Here is a 16,282-nt window from a genome sequence, read left to right on the forward strand (position 1 = left end):
ACAGCCTGTTGTTTCTATACCTTGAATAAAATCAGTAGCACTCAACTGGCACTTACTTATAGTACTTTGTAGTTTTGCTTTATTTTTGAAGAAATTGTACTCTATTGATTCTTGTTGTTCTGGGTTTGTACCCTCAGGGTTGAATGCACCTCTTGTAAGTCGCTTTGGACAAAAGCGTCAGCTAAATGTAATGTAATGTAATGTAATGATATTATGTGAAGCCGTGTTTCTGATAAAGATGCAAACATTTATTTGTGCTTCTAACACGACGTTTAAACACACTGGTTTTCAAACGTGGGTCAGTGGTTCTGAGCCTGAACAAGCACTCGTACATGGCATAGACACTACATTACCCACAGGTCCGTTGAACTTCCGTATAAAACCGGATGTCTTCTCGGATTGGCTAACGGACGCCTTTCAAAAAAGAGTGCGCGAGCAGTGCAGTTGTTAAGGTTGTTGAGGGTTTTATTCTTTACATTTTAATAAAGCGGTACAACCTATGTTCACGTGGATATCGGTTGTCCGTGTGATCTGCTGTGAATAAAGGTTTCTCTCCGAGGGCCTCCCGCTCCAGGTAAGTGGCAGTTAACGCTGCCTGTAGTTAGGTTAGCCGATGTTACCGTTTGCCGATGTCAGCGCTAGCCGCCTTCATATTGTGCTGGACGTTGTCGCTGATGTCGTCTGACAGCTGAGCTACTTCGCCTTGCGGGAGCTCAAAGATAGCATGGCCAACTCCTGACTAACCTGTCGTCCACAGCCTGCGACATGAAATGCTTGAAGGTGGATGAGTTCATCAAACGGACTGCTTCCGTGGAGGAGACGGAGCGTTTGCTCCAGGAGCTCGAGGTTAGCATAACACTGAGTCAACGTTATACAGTCAAAGGTCTTTATTGTCACTTTATCGTACTCTAGTACAATGAGGTAATCCGATGCTTCTCTCTCCAGGATAAATCTTTATATAAGTTTAAAAATATAGTATGAAAAACAACAATTGTAGCAGCATCAGCCATAACTGTGTACAGAAGATACAATAATCATATTTCCAGATAATGCATAAACCGTATATTTAGACACTTGTAAAATAAACTGTTTCATAGCTTTAGAGCAGCTACGGTAAAAACAAGTACATTTTGTTTTACTAGTTTAGGATTAAAGCTCTAATTTTAACCCAGGATGAACTACCTCCAAATAGTCCAATTGCTATATTAAATATTATACATGTTTTCTATTATGATACATCTTTCACTTAAATATTAACTATTAAGTAGAGAATCCAGACCAGCTTTGTTTACATTTTGCAGAATTATGTGGAGAGTAAGCCAGGCCTTCAGGGTCGCACGCTGTGTGACCGCATCATCAGAGCCTGTAACCAGCAACTTGGAGTTGGATCCCCTGACCGGGACCATGTCAGTCTGTTGGTGAGGCTGGTGGAGCGTGCCCTTCATGGCTATGACATTTCTGCAGCACTTATTCCTCAGAGCTGTCCGCTGTACATGGAAAAGATTGTTTTCCATATCGTCAAGAAGCTGAGCTCCCTAGAAGCTCACAGCCTGTGCAGCTATGTGTCTGGCTTGGTTTACACCAGGCTTACTACAGCACAGCAGGTATGTATCACTTCTAACTGCGGTGCTCCCATATACACACTGCATGATTGTGTCATTACAATCAGCTTTAACATTATTTATATGGTCTTTAGGGGGAGGACTACTCTGTTCTTCTGCGGAGCTGTTTCTCGGTGCTCTGGACTGGACTATCCGCTAACAAAGACCGGACGACCCTAACTCCTCAAGAAAAACTCCACTGCCAGATGCAAGCTCTGAGCTTCCTCCTGTTGTTCGACACCGAAAGTACAACTCCCTCCTTCTCCAAAGCTCCCATATACACAGAGGATGCCATCGCTGAATTTGAGAGGGCCTCTGGAGCGGTGACCAAAGAGGATGCCTCTTTTCTGCTCCAGGAATTGCGCTTGCTTTTCAACCGATGCCAGACTGGAGGTCAAGGCTGCAAGGGGGAAGGATCAAAGCAGTTTATTAAGAAATTAAGCGTATATGTGGTTTTTGAAATCCTGCTGGTTGCTGTTCGGGTGCTTTGTAAGGCGGGACACTACGATCTGGCTTCCGCCTTCCTGAATGATATTGAGAGAGAGGTCCGAGACGTCTCTGCTGACTGTCAGTGTACAGCTCTGTTACTTGGCAGGTGGGCTGTCAAAGTTCATTCAACAATGAAGGCTGATGAGGAGAGTGGACAGGTTTTGACAAACTGTGCTCGAGCTTTGAGGTCTCTCTCTGCCGACCTGGGAGAACAAGAAGCTCATGCAGTTGTGGAAGGGTGTGGACTTGTGGTGTGGGCGGTCGAAACTGGCCACAACAAGGGATTAAGTGGTCCTCTGCTCCTGGCTTGGTTTTCATTCCTGGAGGAGTATCAAGAGCAGATATTAAGAATGTTGAAAAAGGTGAGGGTAGTAACTTACCAGTAAAATGATACCATTGTATTATTCTCTTACAACACCCCAAAAAAATTCATTGGTCAAATATATTTTTTGAAAACTTGTAGAGATGAGTAATTTGTGGCTTGTTTATGTTTACAGAATCTGACATGCCAGACTGAGGGCAGCCGACTGCAACAGACCCTTTGTTACAGTATTTACCAAGGCTTTGTATTTGCTTATGAGAGCATGCTTGCATCACAGGTGAGGATAACAAATGTCCCATCAGAATTTATGACAGTAATGCTGATGCTAAAACTGGGAATGAAGTGCATGATTTACACTTACTTGTTTCACCAGTTTTAATGTTCTTAGATTTAGACTTGAGTTCGGATTGTGATTTGTTGTTTTAGCTGGAGAACAGTGACATCCTGGACCGAGTGCTACTCTACTGCCAATCCACAGCTGGGCAGATGATGACTGAGGTGCGCAAGCTGCCAAGTGACAGTCTTCTCATCAAAGCAGGTGGTTATACTTTATTAATCTTGTCCGGACATATTGAAGGTTCTGGAATGCTCCCAATTGAATGTGTTTAATTGTTTTCATTTGTGTCCGCTATGCGTATTGCAGTGATAGCTGTGAGCAACTTAGTGTGTGGATTGTACAACCGACGTCTCTATGACCAGGCCTTCACGCTAGTTGAGATCCTCTGCAAGGATCTTTGCAAGAATTCCCCCGTCTCACTCTCTGTTGATCGGGTAAACTCCTTAATCATGTTTTGCTCTATTATACATCACATTTCACAGCATATCATGTCTTAACTTGAAGAATACTCACTAGAGTTGATACCTCTGCAAAGCCCCAACAGTCCCCTTATGAAACCACATAAATTCACACATCCTGATTTTGAATTTTGGATCTGCATCAAATTGCACTAAATCATAACTATCAACCCCCTAAATATGCCCAATTTGTTTTCAAGATTGATGAATTATTATTATTGTAATCCTGCTAACCAACAAACAAATACACCTTGGCAGAGGTAACCAATTCTAGAATATTCTTGGATAGAAGCATAAAAAAATGATTATAGTAATTGTTTCCGCCACTTTTAATTCTTAATGGTGATTATTATTATCATCGTCTAGTTGTGCCGACCCTTCATGCTGGCTGTGCAGACTTCTCGGCGGGCTGGTCAATTGGAGCGAGCACTCGACTGGGTGATTCTGTGGCTGAAAGCCCTGGGGGATAACATTCCCACTCATATGGCTGAACCGGTCTCCCTGTGGGTGAAAACCAAGACTGATGCAGCACGTAACTCTGAGGAGGACATCAGACTCAGGTACGGATAGGGGTGGGAATCTCTTGGCACCACACAAGTTCGATTCCGATCTCCACATTGATTTTACATTGGTTCATTTTAGGCTTGTGTGCTGCATCTTTGGCCTGTACTGTATCAGGGTACAAACAAAGTAATAGTCAGTACTGTTAAGATCCTAGAAGCTATTAATTTCCCCACCTCTAGAATATGTGTTAATGAAGTTCCAGTATTAAGATTAAGTCTCTTAAAAATTCCAGACCAGATATTTAATACCTAGGTCCTCTGTTGTGTTAAAAGTCAGGTATTTGAATTTGAATTTGATTCATAAGTATGGAAACTTGAAAGTGTTTGCTTGTCTTTTAACAGGACGTTACGTGATGGTTTTGGTCCTGACGTCCCTGATGAGAAAGTGATGCTCTGCCTTTTGGAGGAAGAGCTACGTGCCTATAAGGAGGTGGCAAGTGACACTGCCCAGGAACGTTATAACACCCTTTGTGACCTGTTGGACATCTGCCATGAGGAGAGCTCCCACACACACCTACGTGCTGTCTACCTCTGTGAAATGGCCCAAGTTGTGTGTTTCCAGGATTTCAGTGAACAGACTGATTGGTAGGAGCTTTCGTTGACATCCACATTTACAAGGAATAGTGTTTCTTAACAGAGAGACAAACTTGATGTTATGATCACTGATGTTAGATTTCTGCAACCTGCTGCCTGTTCTTTGAGAATCTGTTGGCATTTGGAAGAAATGTATGTACTAACAGACTAGTCTAAAAGAAATTAGCAAGAAATCAAGTGGTTGAAAGACATAAACTTAGGAAAACAATACATTTATGTCAAAGTAAATACATTTATTAAACACTGATTTATCCACTAAGTTGAAACTAAAGCTGCTAAGGCAACTTATTAGTTGAAAGGACTTGCAACAATTTATTTGCAATTAATTAACAATTAAATTGTGTGAATTGGGTTTTCACAGTAAATGTGAGGTTGAGGTAAATATATCAGATCTGGTACCTGAGCAATATTTTGGGTACAATCTTGCTTTGCACTGGTAATTGGAAAAGTTACTCTGGACCAACACTGGAGAAAACCCTCTAACCTTTCACTGTGTTTATTGTATTTCTCTTTAACTACACAGCTCTGCAGTTGATTTTACCCATGAAGCTTTGCGGCTACTGGAAGAAGAATCTGTGACCGCAGAGAATGCAGATAGACTGAAAGATGACAAGGCCCATGCTTCTCTTTGGCTCTTTGTCTGCACTCTAGAGCAGAATCTTCAGGAGGTTAGTGCTGAATCTCTGCACACATATTCAACAATCACTGTTTTTGTGTTGTTTCATGAATAGGATGTTAAATTGTTGCGCTTAGGTATTCTGGCATGTTTGTGATCTATCAATTATGTCCAAATATCATGTATACAGATGCCTTTCTCAGTTTTCTCAGCTTTTTTAAGTGTCTCAATGATTAGAATTGTCTGGATTAGGTAAGCAACTAAAAGATGGATTTAAGTGGGACCTACACTGATGGCAATGTATTGTGTTTTTTTCCCCCAGGCCATTGAGAAGGACATCAAATTGCGCGAGTTGCGTAACCAGAAAATATGTGTGGCCAATCCCATAGGAACCAACGATTTTGACTATGAAGACAAGCAGAAAACAGAGGACAGCATTCTGCTCTACGAAGGCCTGCATTTCAACCTTGCTGCAGAAAACAGTAGGAACCATCTTTTTCTATATTCTCTTAATCTAATCACCAGTATCATGGTAAATGTTTAACCTGTTATTATGCTCCAGAAATATCCCCCCCATATACCATTGGTCAGTCTAAACTAAACTAGATAATTGTTTATCACTTGCTGTCTCACTGTGTAATTAATACAGATAATTATTTCCCCCCTTTCTTAAGAATTGTGCCAACCTTTGGAAAGAGCTCTGGGTGAGTGGTCTGCTCTTCTGCAGCATCGAGATCTGCCTTCTGTCAGGAGCCCCAAACAGACCTGCACCTCCATTGCTCTGGCTGCAGCTCTCTTTAAACTAATGGGAAAGGTAACCATTCAACATTTAACTCTAGATAATCTCTAGATTGTTTTTTTGGTTCTCTACTTAGCTCCAAATAGATTTAGATCTTGTATCAAAGTACCTCACTCACTTCACAAAGCATCATTGATAAGGGATATAGATTATTGTCTTTTTATAAATTGACTCATGTCATCATCCTTTCTCCCAAGATGTTGGTAAAAATATACACAGATCTATTAAGAATCTTATACATTTGGTTTTACCTTACTTTAAAGGTGTGTCAGAGGTATTTCATGATGCATACTGGGGTTAGGTTGTTTTAACTTGTGTTCACTTCATTGGTAATTATACTATCCGTGTGTTAATCATATTTCTCTCTGCTCTCATGAAGCCTTTAAAGGCTTTGGAAGCTTACCAACTCACAATTGGACTTTCACGTCATCTCTCTGACGCCCATGGTTGTGCCAGCTCCCTCTGTCACTCAGCCAGCCTCCTACTGGATATGGGTGCCCCTGAACTCGCTTTGGTAAGGCAGTTTTGTAAGGATTATTCTATAATGGGACTGATTGATTTTAGATTTATTTTAATTAAATTAGCATTATTCCCTAATCTATTTTGTGGTTTTAGGCCCAGTTAGAGCAAGCAGAAAAAAGTCTTGCTTCAGAAACCACCAATGAGGGAACTTCTTCCCTCTCTATGCTGCCACTGCTGTTGAAAGCTCAGTACTACTACAGCACAGGACAGGTAGGACATCTGCAAGCAGCATTTTTTATAATGGATACCTGTGGTTTTGCAGCGCAGTTTTGCTCCTCTTCTCTTTGATGATATTTCAGGTGGCTCTTGGAGTGCCTTATTTGTGTGAGGTGCTTAAAGAGGTGAATGAGCAGAGACAGTCCAAAAGTTGGTACCTGCTTCGTGCTCGGGCTCTGCAGACCTGCAGCTCCTACCTCAGTTTGGATACAGCTGCACTGCCACAGGCTGAGCGCCGACGTATCACTGAACTTGGTAAGCACACATATTTTCTCCACTTTAACAGCTGGCTTTGTATTTACATTTTTCATGATGTTTGCAGCTATAACTAGGTATTGACCTATGTTTTCCTTTCTCAGGTATAAATAGCCCCGACACCGCTCTGTATGAAGGACTGAAGCTTCTCTGCAGCCTGCTGGTCACTTTAGTGGGGAAAGGCCTGTATGGGACTCATGGCACCAACTCGGATGTGCGATTTATCGACCAAGGTACAAATTTTCCACACATTCATTAAACAATTCATAAAAACTAACTTCATTTAATTTATTCTTCTTTTAGTCCCCTCAGCTATATCAGCTCCTCCCTCCCTGACAATGTCTTTCTCATTTGTTCCACGAGCAGGAGATAACCTGGTGCTGAAATGGCAGCTGCTCTCAGAGGTGTTGAACTGCTCCATGAAGATGGTTTCTGTTAGGAGCAGCTGTGGGGCCATCAATGATGCCAGGCTCCAATGCCTAGAAGCTCTTAAACTGGCCATAAAGCTGCAGGCACTCAGCCAGTAAGTACATGAACAGGGTTTATGGTCAAAATGATTTTGTGAAGCGGGGTCTTAAAGTTTGTTTGTTTGTTAGATTTCAATGTCCACATTTTGAGGAAGCCTTTTGATTGAATTCCTTCCTTTCTCATTTCTTTAGATGTGCTGAGCTGCTGGTGATGAAAGCGGAGTTGGAGCTGATGCAGGGGGAGAGAGAAGAAAGTAGTACTGATTTGGAAAATGTCCGAAACCTTCTGGACTTATGCACAGGTCAGTTTAATGCACAGCTACCAGTTCAAATAGTGCTGGGCACTGATTCAATTAATATTTCAGTGACTTTGGGTGAAGTTGTAGAGCGATAATCTCATTATATTGTATTATTGATTTGGTTTTATTTTTTAGGAATGTAAGGTAGTGTTTTTGCATTATACTTCATTCATATTGACACTTTCTTGAGCTGCATAATTTACTTAAGTTTCTTCTCCTCAGATTTCTCTGATCAGGTCCAGAAGACAGAGGTAAAAATCAAACCCCGGAAAGGTCGGCCAGCGCAGAAACCTCAGCCTCCTCTACCTTCTCCTGAGGATGATCTTAAAGACATCTTGAGCACTAGGTGGATTGCTAAAGAACCTGTAGTAAGGGACCTGACCAGCTCGCCTCCTCTCAAGGCCCAACCACGTCGTTGGCTCTCCTCCCTGGCACATGAGTCTGACTGTCAGTGCCCCTGCTGCTCTGAGCCCTGTCTGGGCCATGCCACTGCTCGCTGGGCTGCTACACAGGCTGATTTGGTTCTCAAGGTGGAATCCAGTGACCCCAAAGTTAGTCTGAAGCTTCAATGGGCGACATTATCCCGCTGTGAGAGCATCACTGCCAAAGTTGGGGCAAAATTGGCTAAACTCTTCCCTCGCTGTGGCCCCAAAAAAGGCTCCTATAAACCCTCCCTGATGAAAGATGTGGTGGGTCGTGTGTACCTTCACATGGCCCTGTCCAGCCTGGATCCAAGGCTCAACAACATTTGTGGTATATGGAAAATACTGAAAGCTGGGTTAGCATTTGTTGATTGCTCACCCTCTCCTGTCCTAAGACCTGTGAGAGCTGGCTTAATGGCAACCAAAGCCATAGTGTCATTGATCACCTTAGCTTCCAAAAAGGGTTGCAACCCAGAGGAGCTCTTCTCAAATGTGTGGACTTGGAATGCACCGAAAGACCGAGAGCTGAAATCAGAACAGAAACATGTACCTGCCTTGTCCTTGAATAAAAAGCCTAAAGACTGCCTTAAAATCCCTGATGCTCCTGACAAAACAAAGAAGACATCAAAGGTCAAGCCTGTCAAGCCCAAGATTCAAGTGATGAGCTCCTCAAGCAGAGAAAAGGATCTGGTTCCCATGACACCAGTAATGGTTAGGTCAAAGGCTGCTGTTAAGGAGCTCAGCTCTTTCGACTTCAACACAGTGGTGCCTACTGTGGCTTGTACTCCTGTTCAAAAAGTGAGAGCTCCTGCTTCAGTGAGGAAAGCACCAAGAACTGCCTCGAAGCAACAGTTTTACGTGTATGAAGAGTTCTCACCTTCCCAGCCAGTGCCCGCTGCCCCCAGACGCACCAAGACATCACGTTTTAAGGTCTGCATCACATCAGAGCAAGTTTGCTTTTTCCAAAATGTACTGTTTGTGTTTTAAGGATAAATAACTTTGTTTTTTTATATTCAATACAGGTGGAGTTTAGTGATGAGAGTGACTCCGAGGCAAATACCCAAGCAGAGGCCAAAGAAAAAACAGATCCACCTAAGAAGAGAACAACTACCAGAAGAGCTGCCCAAAGTGCTAAAACAGTCCCAGATCCACCTGCAGAGAGCAAACTGCCCAAGAGGCAGGCTAAGGGGAGAAAAACCACTGCAGTGCCGAGGGCCACGTCCTCCGAGGACGACGAAAGTTTGATCCTCCAACCTGTGTCAACAAGAAGAGGTAGAAGCAGAAGGGAGCTGACAAAGACAGAGGTGGAAACGATGGAGGAGCTGGATAAAATGAGAACCATCGAGGAGGAATCTAAGGAAGTTCTGGACATGAGCATCGAAGAGCTTAGGACCTCAGACACTGAGGACAACGCTGCTTCAAGTAAAGATATCAGTGCGTATTTTGAAATGTTTAACTTTTCATTTGCAGTTAAGTTACACTTAAAGTAACATTCACAAGATGATCCCCTCCAAATTTCTTCCCAGCTCAGTTATGTAATAATAATCAAAACTATTCTTAATTATGTATCAGTATATCACAAACAACCTGGGAGGAAATTGGATGATATCGCTAAGTTATTGTTTTTAAACATGAAGGATGGCAGGAGACCAATATTAGCAATTCTTATGGGTATCCTGTAAACTGTGGATAAATGCTACAGTGCTAATCTCACACTTATCTCTCCCCCAACATAGATTTTGAAATCCTGCGGAGGGATATATGTGGTCGCCTGCCGAGAGATGGTTTGTCTGAGCTGAGAAGCAGTGGTCATCTGAGAGAAGGGCCACCAATCCATCTCACCCAATCAGACACCAGGCCAGGTGAGTTTACTGTGCAATGGTACTGTGCCTAATATCGGATGATATGTAGTATGTTAACGTACGGGGCGGTGCAGGGTTTGCACTCTCTGCTCACAGCAAGGAGGTGCAGGCTGGGTCTTTTTGTGTTGAGTTTACACCAACTTCCAAATGCATGCAGTTCGGGATTAGGTGTGAATCTTAATGTGACTGGTTGTCTCTTTATGTCGGCTTTCTAATACACCGGCCACCTATCACGTGTGTACCCAGCCTCTTAGCAAATATCAGCTGGGATTGGCTCCAATTCCCACGCGACCGTCTAAGGATTGGCTGTAACGATAATTAATAGATGGATGTAAAAGTAATGGATTTACAAAAGTGAAATTTAGAAATAGTTTTGCAAGATCATCTTCATCCATACCTTACATTGCAAATGTCCATGTTTAAATGAGAATATGCTGTGATATTTCTGACTGTAACAATAACATATCAGGATGTTCCTCCCTTTTCATATGTTACTGGTTTTTAGAGTTAAATTATTTTTACAGTTCATCACAGATCCTTATCCAGTTCCCTCCATGTTTTTTTTCCCCTTGTTTTACAGAGAATCTGTCTCTGGAGGATGTTGAGTCGTTGCTCCGCTCAGCCTGGCTGGACCTTCAGCACTTCCCTTCTCCCACTCTCCACCCAACCCTCTGCGCTCTCCTGGCCCTGGCACTGGGACAGCAGGATCCTGTAACCACAGCACTGCTACACGCCGAGTCCTTTGCCATCACGAGCCGTCATCGCACAATCAGGCATTTAGCCAGTTGTCTCAAGTAAGCATGCGCGTGTTGATATGCAAAATAGAGCAACTTCTTTTACTTGTATGATCACTAGTTTTGGCTCAAAATTACTGAACTCTTCCGTTGCTTTGTATCTTATAGAAAGCTGAAAAAGTCGTCCAGTGAACTTGCGGACCAGCTCGATGCTCTGAGTCTAAATGAGCTCAGTTCAACAGAGTCCAAGGCTACTACTGAACAGAGGTTGAATCAGTTGGAGAACATCTTCTCCTTCCCCACGGCTGACTCCTCATCTTTCCCCCAGAACCTCTGCCAAGAGTTCATCCAACAACTTCAACACCTTCCCACAGGTAAAGTTATAGATCCTGTCTTTGATTTACTAGCAAAATGGATACATTTTTATGTAAAATTTGATTTGGTCCAGACATGGTTTGCATGTCACTAATGCATTATGAGAAGCTAATTTATCATTCATCTTACTACTATAACAATAAATGTTACCCTTTATACACCAAATTAGTTATTGTATGGAGTTTCTTAAAAATATATTTAGCAAATTCATTAAAAAACGGAATCAAGATAAGAAACTTTATTAATCCACACACCTGGGAAATTCACTTGTTACAGCAGCAGGCAGGTCAGAATGAGGTAAACAAGAGAATAAAGAAATATAAATAGAATAAAAATAAAGAATTAAAGTTAAATAAAATAATACTGAGTATGTACATTATATACACACAGGATGAGTGTATGGGCAAGTAAAAATCTGTCTTGTACATGAGAATAAATTGTACAAAAATGTGAAAAAAGTGCTCTCTCTTAAAAATAGGGCAAATGGTGTAAGTAACAGACCAGAGCAGCATTTACTTTACATCCCGTATGGTTTTGGAATGAAGGTTCTGCGGAAGCGTTCCTTCTTGCACTGTGGAGGGAGCAGTCTGCTGCTGAAAGGGCTGCTAAGGGCCCACTCGTCATATCATGTAGGGGCTGAGAGGTGTTGTCCATGATTGAATTCAGCTAATTAGTAAAAGGTAGAAAGCCACATGCAGCTTAATTATGCAAATTACAGGATTGTGCCAGATATTATGATTGCATCACTGTTGGAGCCAGAGCAGATAAATTCCTGTGATAGATGAAGCATCTTTTGGACTTTATTGGGAGTCATTTAATGAGTTTTCACTTTTGGTCTTGCCCATAATCTGATTAGTTGATGCTTTCATGCTTAATAAGCAGATAAACTAAATATAAATTGCATGATATCCTTCCTCTCTGTTGTACAGGGATAACTGTGTGCATGATGTCTGTGCTTGGAGTCAAACCTGGGGAAATTGGCGACAGCATCATACTTTCACGTCTCCAGAAAGGATCTGCACCCGTCACTGTTCATATCTCCACATCTATGCAAAAGGTGATGACGACAGTTTATATAATTTCAAGATGAATGATTTATTTAATTTTTTCATGCAAGTATTATCTAAGCAAATGCAGTTTAAAATCAAGGAAAATGGTGGCCAGAAAACAGATAATTATAGTGTGAGCTATAACTTATCCAGCTGTAGTTGAATTTCATTGAAATTCCATTCATCTGTATATGAGAGTAATTAACAATGACCAACCAGTTTAAGTTTGACTCTTAATTTGACTCTGTTACAAATTTGCTCTTCACCAACCAAGAAACTGACTTCATCTTTCTCTGTGTTGTGCAGCGTCCCATTAGTTTGCTCGTGCAGGAGATGGAGAGCATTCAGGTGGATCAGAAGGTTGTGAGCTCTGTGTCGGATAAAGCCAAGTGGTGGGAGGGCCGCAGGGCGCTTGACTCTCGAGTTGAGGTAAGTAATGAGAAGTCGTGTGGGGGAAACTCATTTAAACGATCTAAGCAGTTGTACTTCTTAATTAATCATGGTTGTGTTTGGGGCGTAACATGCAGTAAACAACCCGTCACCGTAACTCCTGGTGTGCTCGCACCTTGGTAAATGGATATTATAATGGTGGATTTGATTGTGTAGTGAGAGACGAAAGAGAACTGCATGTGCAGACCATTTCTCAAAGATCACTCGTGTATCATTCTAGTTTTGGTTGTTTTGACTAAGAAATGTCACTTGAAGGTTGTAAGTGATTACTTTATGCTTTTACTCGTCTAAACACCTTCACATGTTTCTTCCAGCAACTCTTGAAAGAGATGGAGGGATTGCTCGGATGCTGGAAGAGCTTTCTTCTCCCCCTTTCTTCAGATCCAGAACTTTCCAATCAGGCCCAACACATTTGTAAAACCTTGTCTGCCAAAGGAGTGACATGCAGTGAGGAGATGTTGAAGGTGTGTGGGGTTTATTTTGTTTGATTGTTTTTATTCTGTTTCTTTTCACTTGATGGATTCTGGAGCATCAACAGCCGACTTTCCATTCTGACTTGATCTCAAAAGCAGCTGGAGCAGGAACAGAACAACAAACAAACACTGAACTGGTGACTTTTCTTTTAGGCGTTGCTGTCTGCATCTCCTCTGCTGTCTCAAGAAGAGTTGCAAAGATTTGCTCTTGGAGTTTCTCCTCACTGGCCTGTGGAGTGTTGCCAGCTCGTCCATACAGCTCTTTCCCGGCCCTCAGGGAGGGACGAGCCCCGTGGTCATGTTGTTCTGATCCTGGACAAGGTTGGTTATATCATCTCAATCAAATCCTGTCAACTGACTTTTGATAAACAGAATTTTGAGAGTCAAATAGATGAGTTGTTGAGCGAAATGGTGTAAAAGTATGGCCAACTGTCCTGTCTCCTTTGCAGTACCTTCAGAAGTTGCCATGGGAGAGCATCTCCATCTTAAAGTCTCACTCTGTCAGTCGGATGCCTTCTCTGCATTCACTGATTGGACTGAGCATTCAGAAAGTGGTAAGATTAAAGTCCACGAATGTAATCTGTAGTGTGCACTAGTAGATGTACGTCTCATACTTATATCTTTCCCTTCAGAATGACTCTCAGTCCGTCCTGAGACAAGGCGTGGATACAAAGAAGGCGTTCTATGTTCTAGACCCTGATGCTAATTTAGGAAACTCTCAGGACAGGTTCAAGGAATGGTTTAGCAGGTAAGGCTATCACCCAGAATTAAATAAAGTTTATCTTTTTCACTGCTGTTTCATCCTCAATGACGACATGACTGTTCTGCTTAAAGTAACCCGGACTGGGAAGGTGTGTGTGGGGTTGCTCCTGACTCGGGTCAGCTGGAAGAAGCAGTGGCCAACAAGGATCTGTACATGTGAGTTTGAAATCCAAATTATCCTGAGAATTTACCTCCCATGTGATGTGATGACCTGTTAAACTTTTAATGTGTGATCCTTTAGCTACGTGGGTCACGGTGCAGGCGCTCGGTTCCTCGACGGTCAGACGGTCCTGAAGACGCCGATAAGAGCAGCGTCTCTTCTCTTTGGCTGCAGTAGTGCTGCTCTGGCCGTGCGTGGAGACCAGGAGGCACAAGGCATCATCCTCAACTACCTCATCGCAGGCTGGTGAGATATCTGTGTTATTGTGCAGTTAAATAAGGATCAATTGCTACATTTTTAACACAACTCCATCTAACAAATAGAGTTGGCGATTCATATCTTGATGGGGTTGATCTACAAACATTAATTCACTGACTTCAATTGTTCATTAATATTTATTTTTTTCTCTCTTTAGCCCGTTTGCTTTGGGAAACTTGTGGGATGTGACTGATCGGGACATTGATCGCTTCACCAAAGCTTTGTTGGAGTCCTGGTTCGCTGCCGGACCTGGAGCGCCCCTCCTGGAACACATGGGCCCATCGCGTCAGGCCACAAACCTTAAACACCTGATCGGGGCTGCACCTGTGGCCTACGGTTTACCTGTCTACCTGCAGTAGGTGGGTTAATGAGCCAAACGCAGGATGTAAACAGTCTCTATGCAGTATTTAAACACACTGCAGAAACGGCTGATCAGTGTCTTTCATTTGGTAAGACATGCTACAACAGGGTAAAGCTGTTTATCATGAAAGTTAACGTTTTCTTCTTTTGTTTGTTTGTGTGTGTGTGACTAGAATTTACCATCGCATTAGCCAAGCCGTGCACTGCCAACATCTGCTGGCCCTGCAGAAGCCCGATCCTGAACGGACTGCAGCGTTCATCCCAGCACACGGAGCACCCGCGTTCAAAATGGCAGTATTGATATTACTATGACAGATTTGCAGAGACACTTGTCAAAACAACAGTTTTCTGACTCAGACAGTTTATGTACGTGGCACAACTGCAGTTCCTCAACTTTGTGTCTGGGGGATGCAGGTGAGCCAACATTTTGTAAGTTTGCCAGTTGTTTTCAAAGCTCCTGTTGTCAGAGGTGATGAGAGTCCTCTGGTGACTGCAGAATGACACTTTTCAAGTCAACAATTTTAAACTGCCACAGCAGGTCTGTCATTCATGCAAGTGAATAAACTTCTGCAGTCACAGAGGACCTCTGTGCTGCTTTGGGAAACTTGCAGATTGTAACTGATCGGTTAATCAACCGTTTCACCAAAGCCTTGTTTAGTCTGATTCTCTGCTGTGTGGAGTACCGCTGCTGGATAACATGGACCCATCCCATCAAGCCACACTTAGAAAACACCTCACAGGAGCTGCGCCTGTGGGTTACCTTTCCATCTGCACTAGGTGCATTAATGAGATAAAAGTATTCTAAAAGCAGGATGTAAACAGTCTCTATGCAGTGTTTAAACATTAAGGTTTCAGCACACAAGCTGGAGAATGTGACTTTAATTTTAATTTGACCTGAAGTACGATTGTAGTACTGAAAGTTCCTTATTTAAAAGCCTCTGTTTTTTAAGCAAATTCTAAAGTGTTTTGAATTATTTAAAATTTTAACAGTGTTTGGATGTTTTATGTCTTGACAGAATTGTTTTCGAATAAAGATGTTCTCACACACAGCCTGTGTTGTGGAAATAGCTGATATTTATCACATGTATGTGAAGGGATGGTAAAGCCTGACTAAGGGTATTTACAGTTATAACTTGGGATAGGAAAAATGTGCTTAGTGAAATGTGTTCTTACACATCATACACATCTCCTTCGTACAATACAAATGTACTGTTGTTTTTTTTTACTTGTGGGATAGTGTTCTTAATTTTAAAAACTGAAGCTATATCTCTAGCTCTTGAAGCACTTAATGCAGCGCTAGTTCTGTTTGAGGCATAATGTGATGAATGTGTCGAAGTCACTTCATGTGATGAGCCCTGAACTCCCAGCTCGTCTTAATGCATATTTGGGACCATGGAAGAAATGCAGGCACTTCAGATGTTAAAAGTATTTTTAACCAATGATAGGGAGGCACTTGAAGGGTCTCATCTGATCTGCAGCATAACAAAACCTGATCAGTCATAAAGATAATAGCTCTGGAAAAAGAAGAGTCATGGAACAGATGATCTTACTCTCACACATTATGAGATCACATGGAGAGACACTAAGAAAGACTCAAAGCACAAAAGGAACTGTGGCATCAACCTACCTGCAAGCTACTTTAGAACTTCTCCATGGAGAATTAGTTCTGTCAGAGTGATTACACCAATATTAATATTTCTGTTTAATGCAGTTGGCCTGATATTTATTCTTAAATGAAAAATATTCAATGCATTGTTTTTTAATTCAACAGTAAGCGACTTAGACTTGTTGCACCAGTGTTTGTAATGCATTTGTCTTCCACGAGAGACCATCGGCTTT

General features: G+C 42.2%; 1 protein-coding gene across 2 annotated transcripts; it reads left to right on the forward strand.

Annotated features, from left to right (window-relative positions):
• The first annotated feature begins 417 nt into the window (after nt 1-417).
• On the forward strand, nt 418-15,492 carry espl1 (extra spindle pole bodies like 1, separase). 2 transcript variants are annotated; one of them, XM_053441479.1, is made up of 33 exons: nt 418-574; nt 758-846; nt 1,302-1,604; nt 1,697-2,452; nt 2,588-2,689; nt 2,839-2,950; nt 3,056-3,183; nt 3,574-3,767; nt 4,113-4,355; nt 4,888-5,032; nt 5,303-5,462; nt 5,655-5,794; nt 6,159-6,293; nt 6,395-6,511; nt 6,601-6,772; nt 6,877-7,005; nt 7,139-7,295; nt 7,432-7,541; nt 7,761-8,890; nt 8,983-9,394; nt 9,697-9,822; nt 10,403-10,616; nt 10,725-10,930; nt 11,861-11,988; nt 12,287-12,409; nt 12,745-12,894; nt 13,057-13,224; nt 13,353-13,457; nt 13,536-13,651; nt 13,738-13,821; nt 13,907-14,071; nt 14,241-14,442; nt 14,617-15,492. In XM_053441479.1, the coding sequence occupies exons 2-32, from the start codon at nt 766-768 to the stop codon at nt 14,440-14,442; spliced, it is 6,513 nt and encodes a 2,170-aa protein (XP_053297454.1). In that variant the 5' UTR covers nt 418-574; nt 758-765; the 3' UTR covers nt 14,617-15,492. The 2 variants fall into 2 exon arrangements, with proteins under 2 accessions (XP_053297454.1, XP_053297462.1); XM_053441487.1 differs by having other exon boundaries at nt 8,983-9,382.
• The last annotated feature ends 790 nt before the right edge of the window (nt 15,493-16,282 follow it).

The sequence above is a fragment of the Pleuronectes platessa genome, chromosome 2 (assembly GCF_947347685.1).
Source record: "Pleuronectes platessa chromosome 2, fPlePla1.1, whole genome shotgun sequence".
NCBI lineage: Eukaryota > Metazoa > Chordata > Actinopteri > Pleuronectiformes > Pleuronectidae > Pleuronectes > Pleuronectes platessa.

Coding starts and splice junctions, on each gene's coding strand:
- espl1 (XM_053441479.1), top strand. CDS start 766: ATGAAATGCTTGAAGGTGGATGAGTTCATCAAACGGACTGCTTCCGTG. Junction 1,605..1,696: donor GGCTTACTACAGCACAGCAG/GTATGTATCACT, acceptor TATGGTCTTTAG/GGGGAGGACTACTCTGTTCT. Junction 13,822..13,906: donor GCCAACAAGGATCTGTACAT/GTGAGTTTGAAA, acceptor GTGATCCTTTAG/CTACGTGGGTCACGGTGCAG.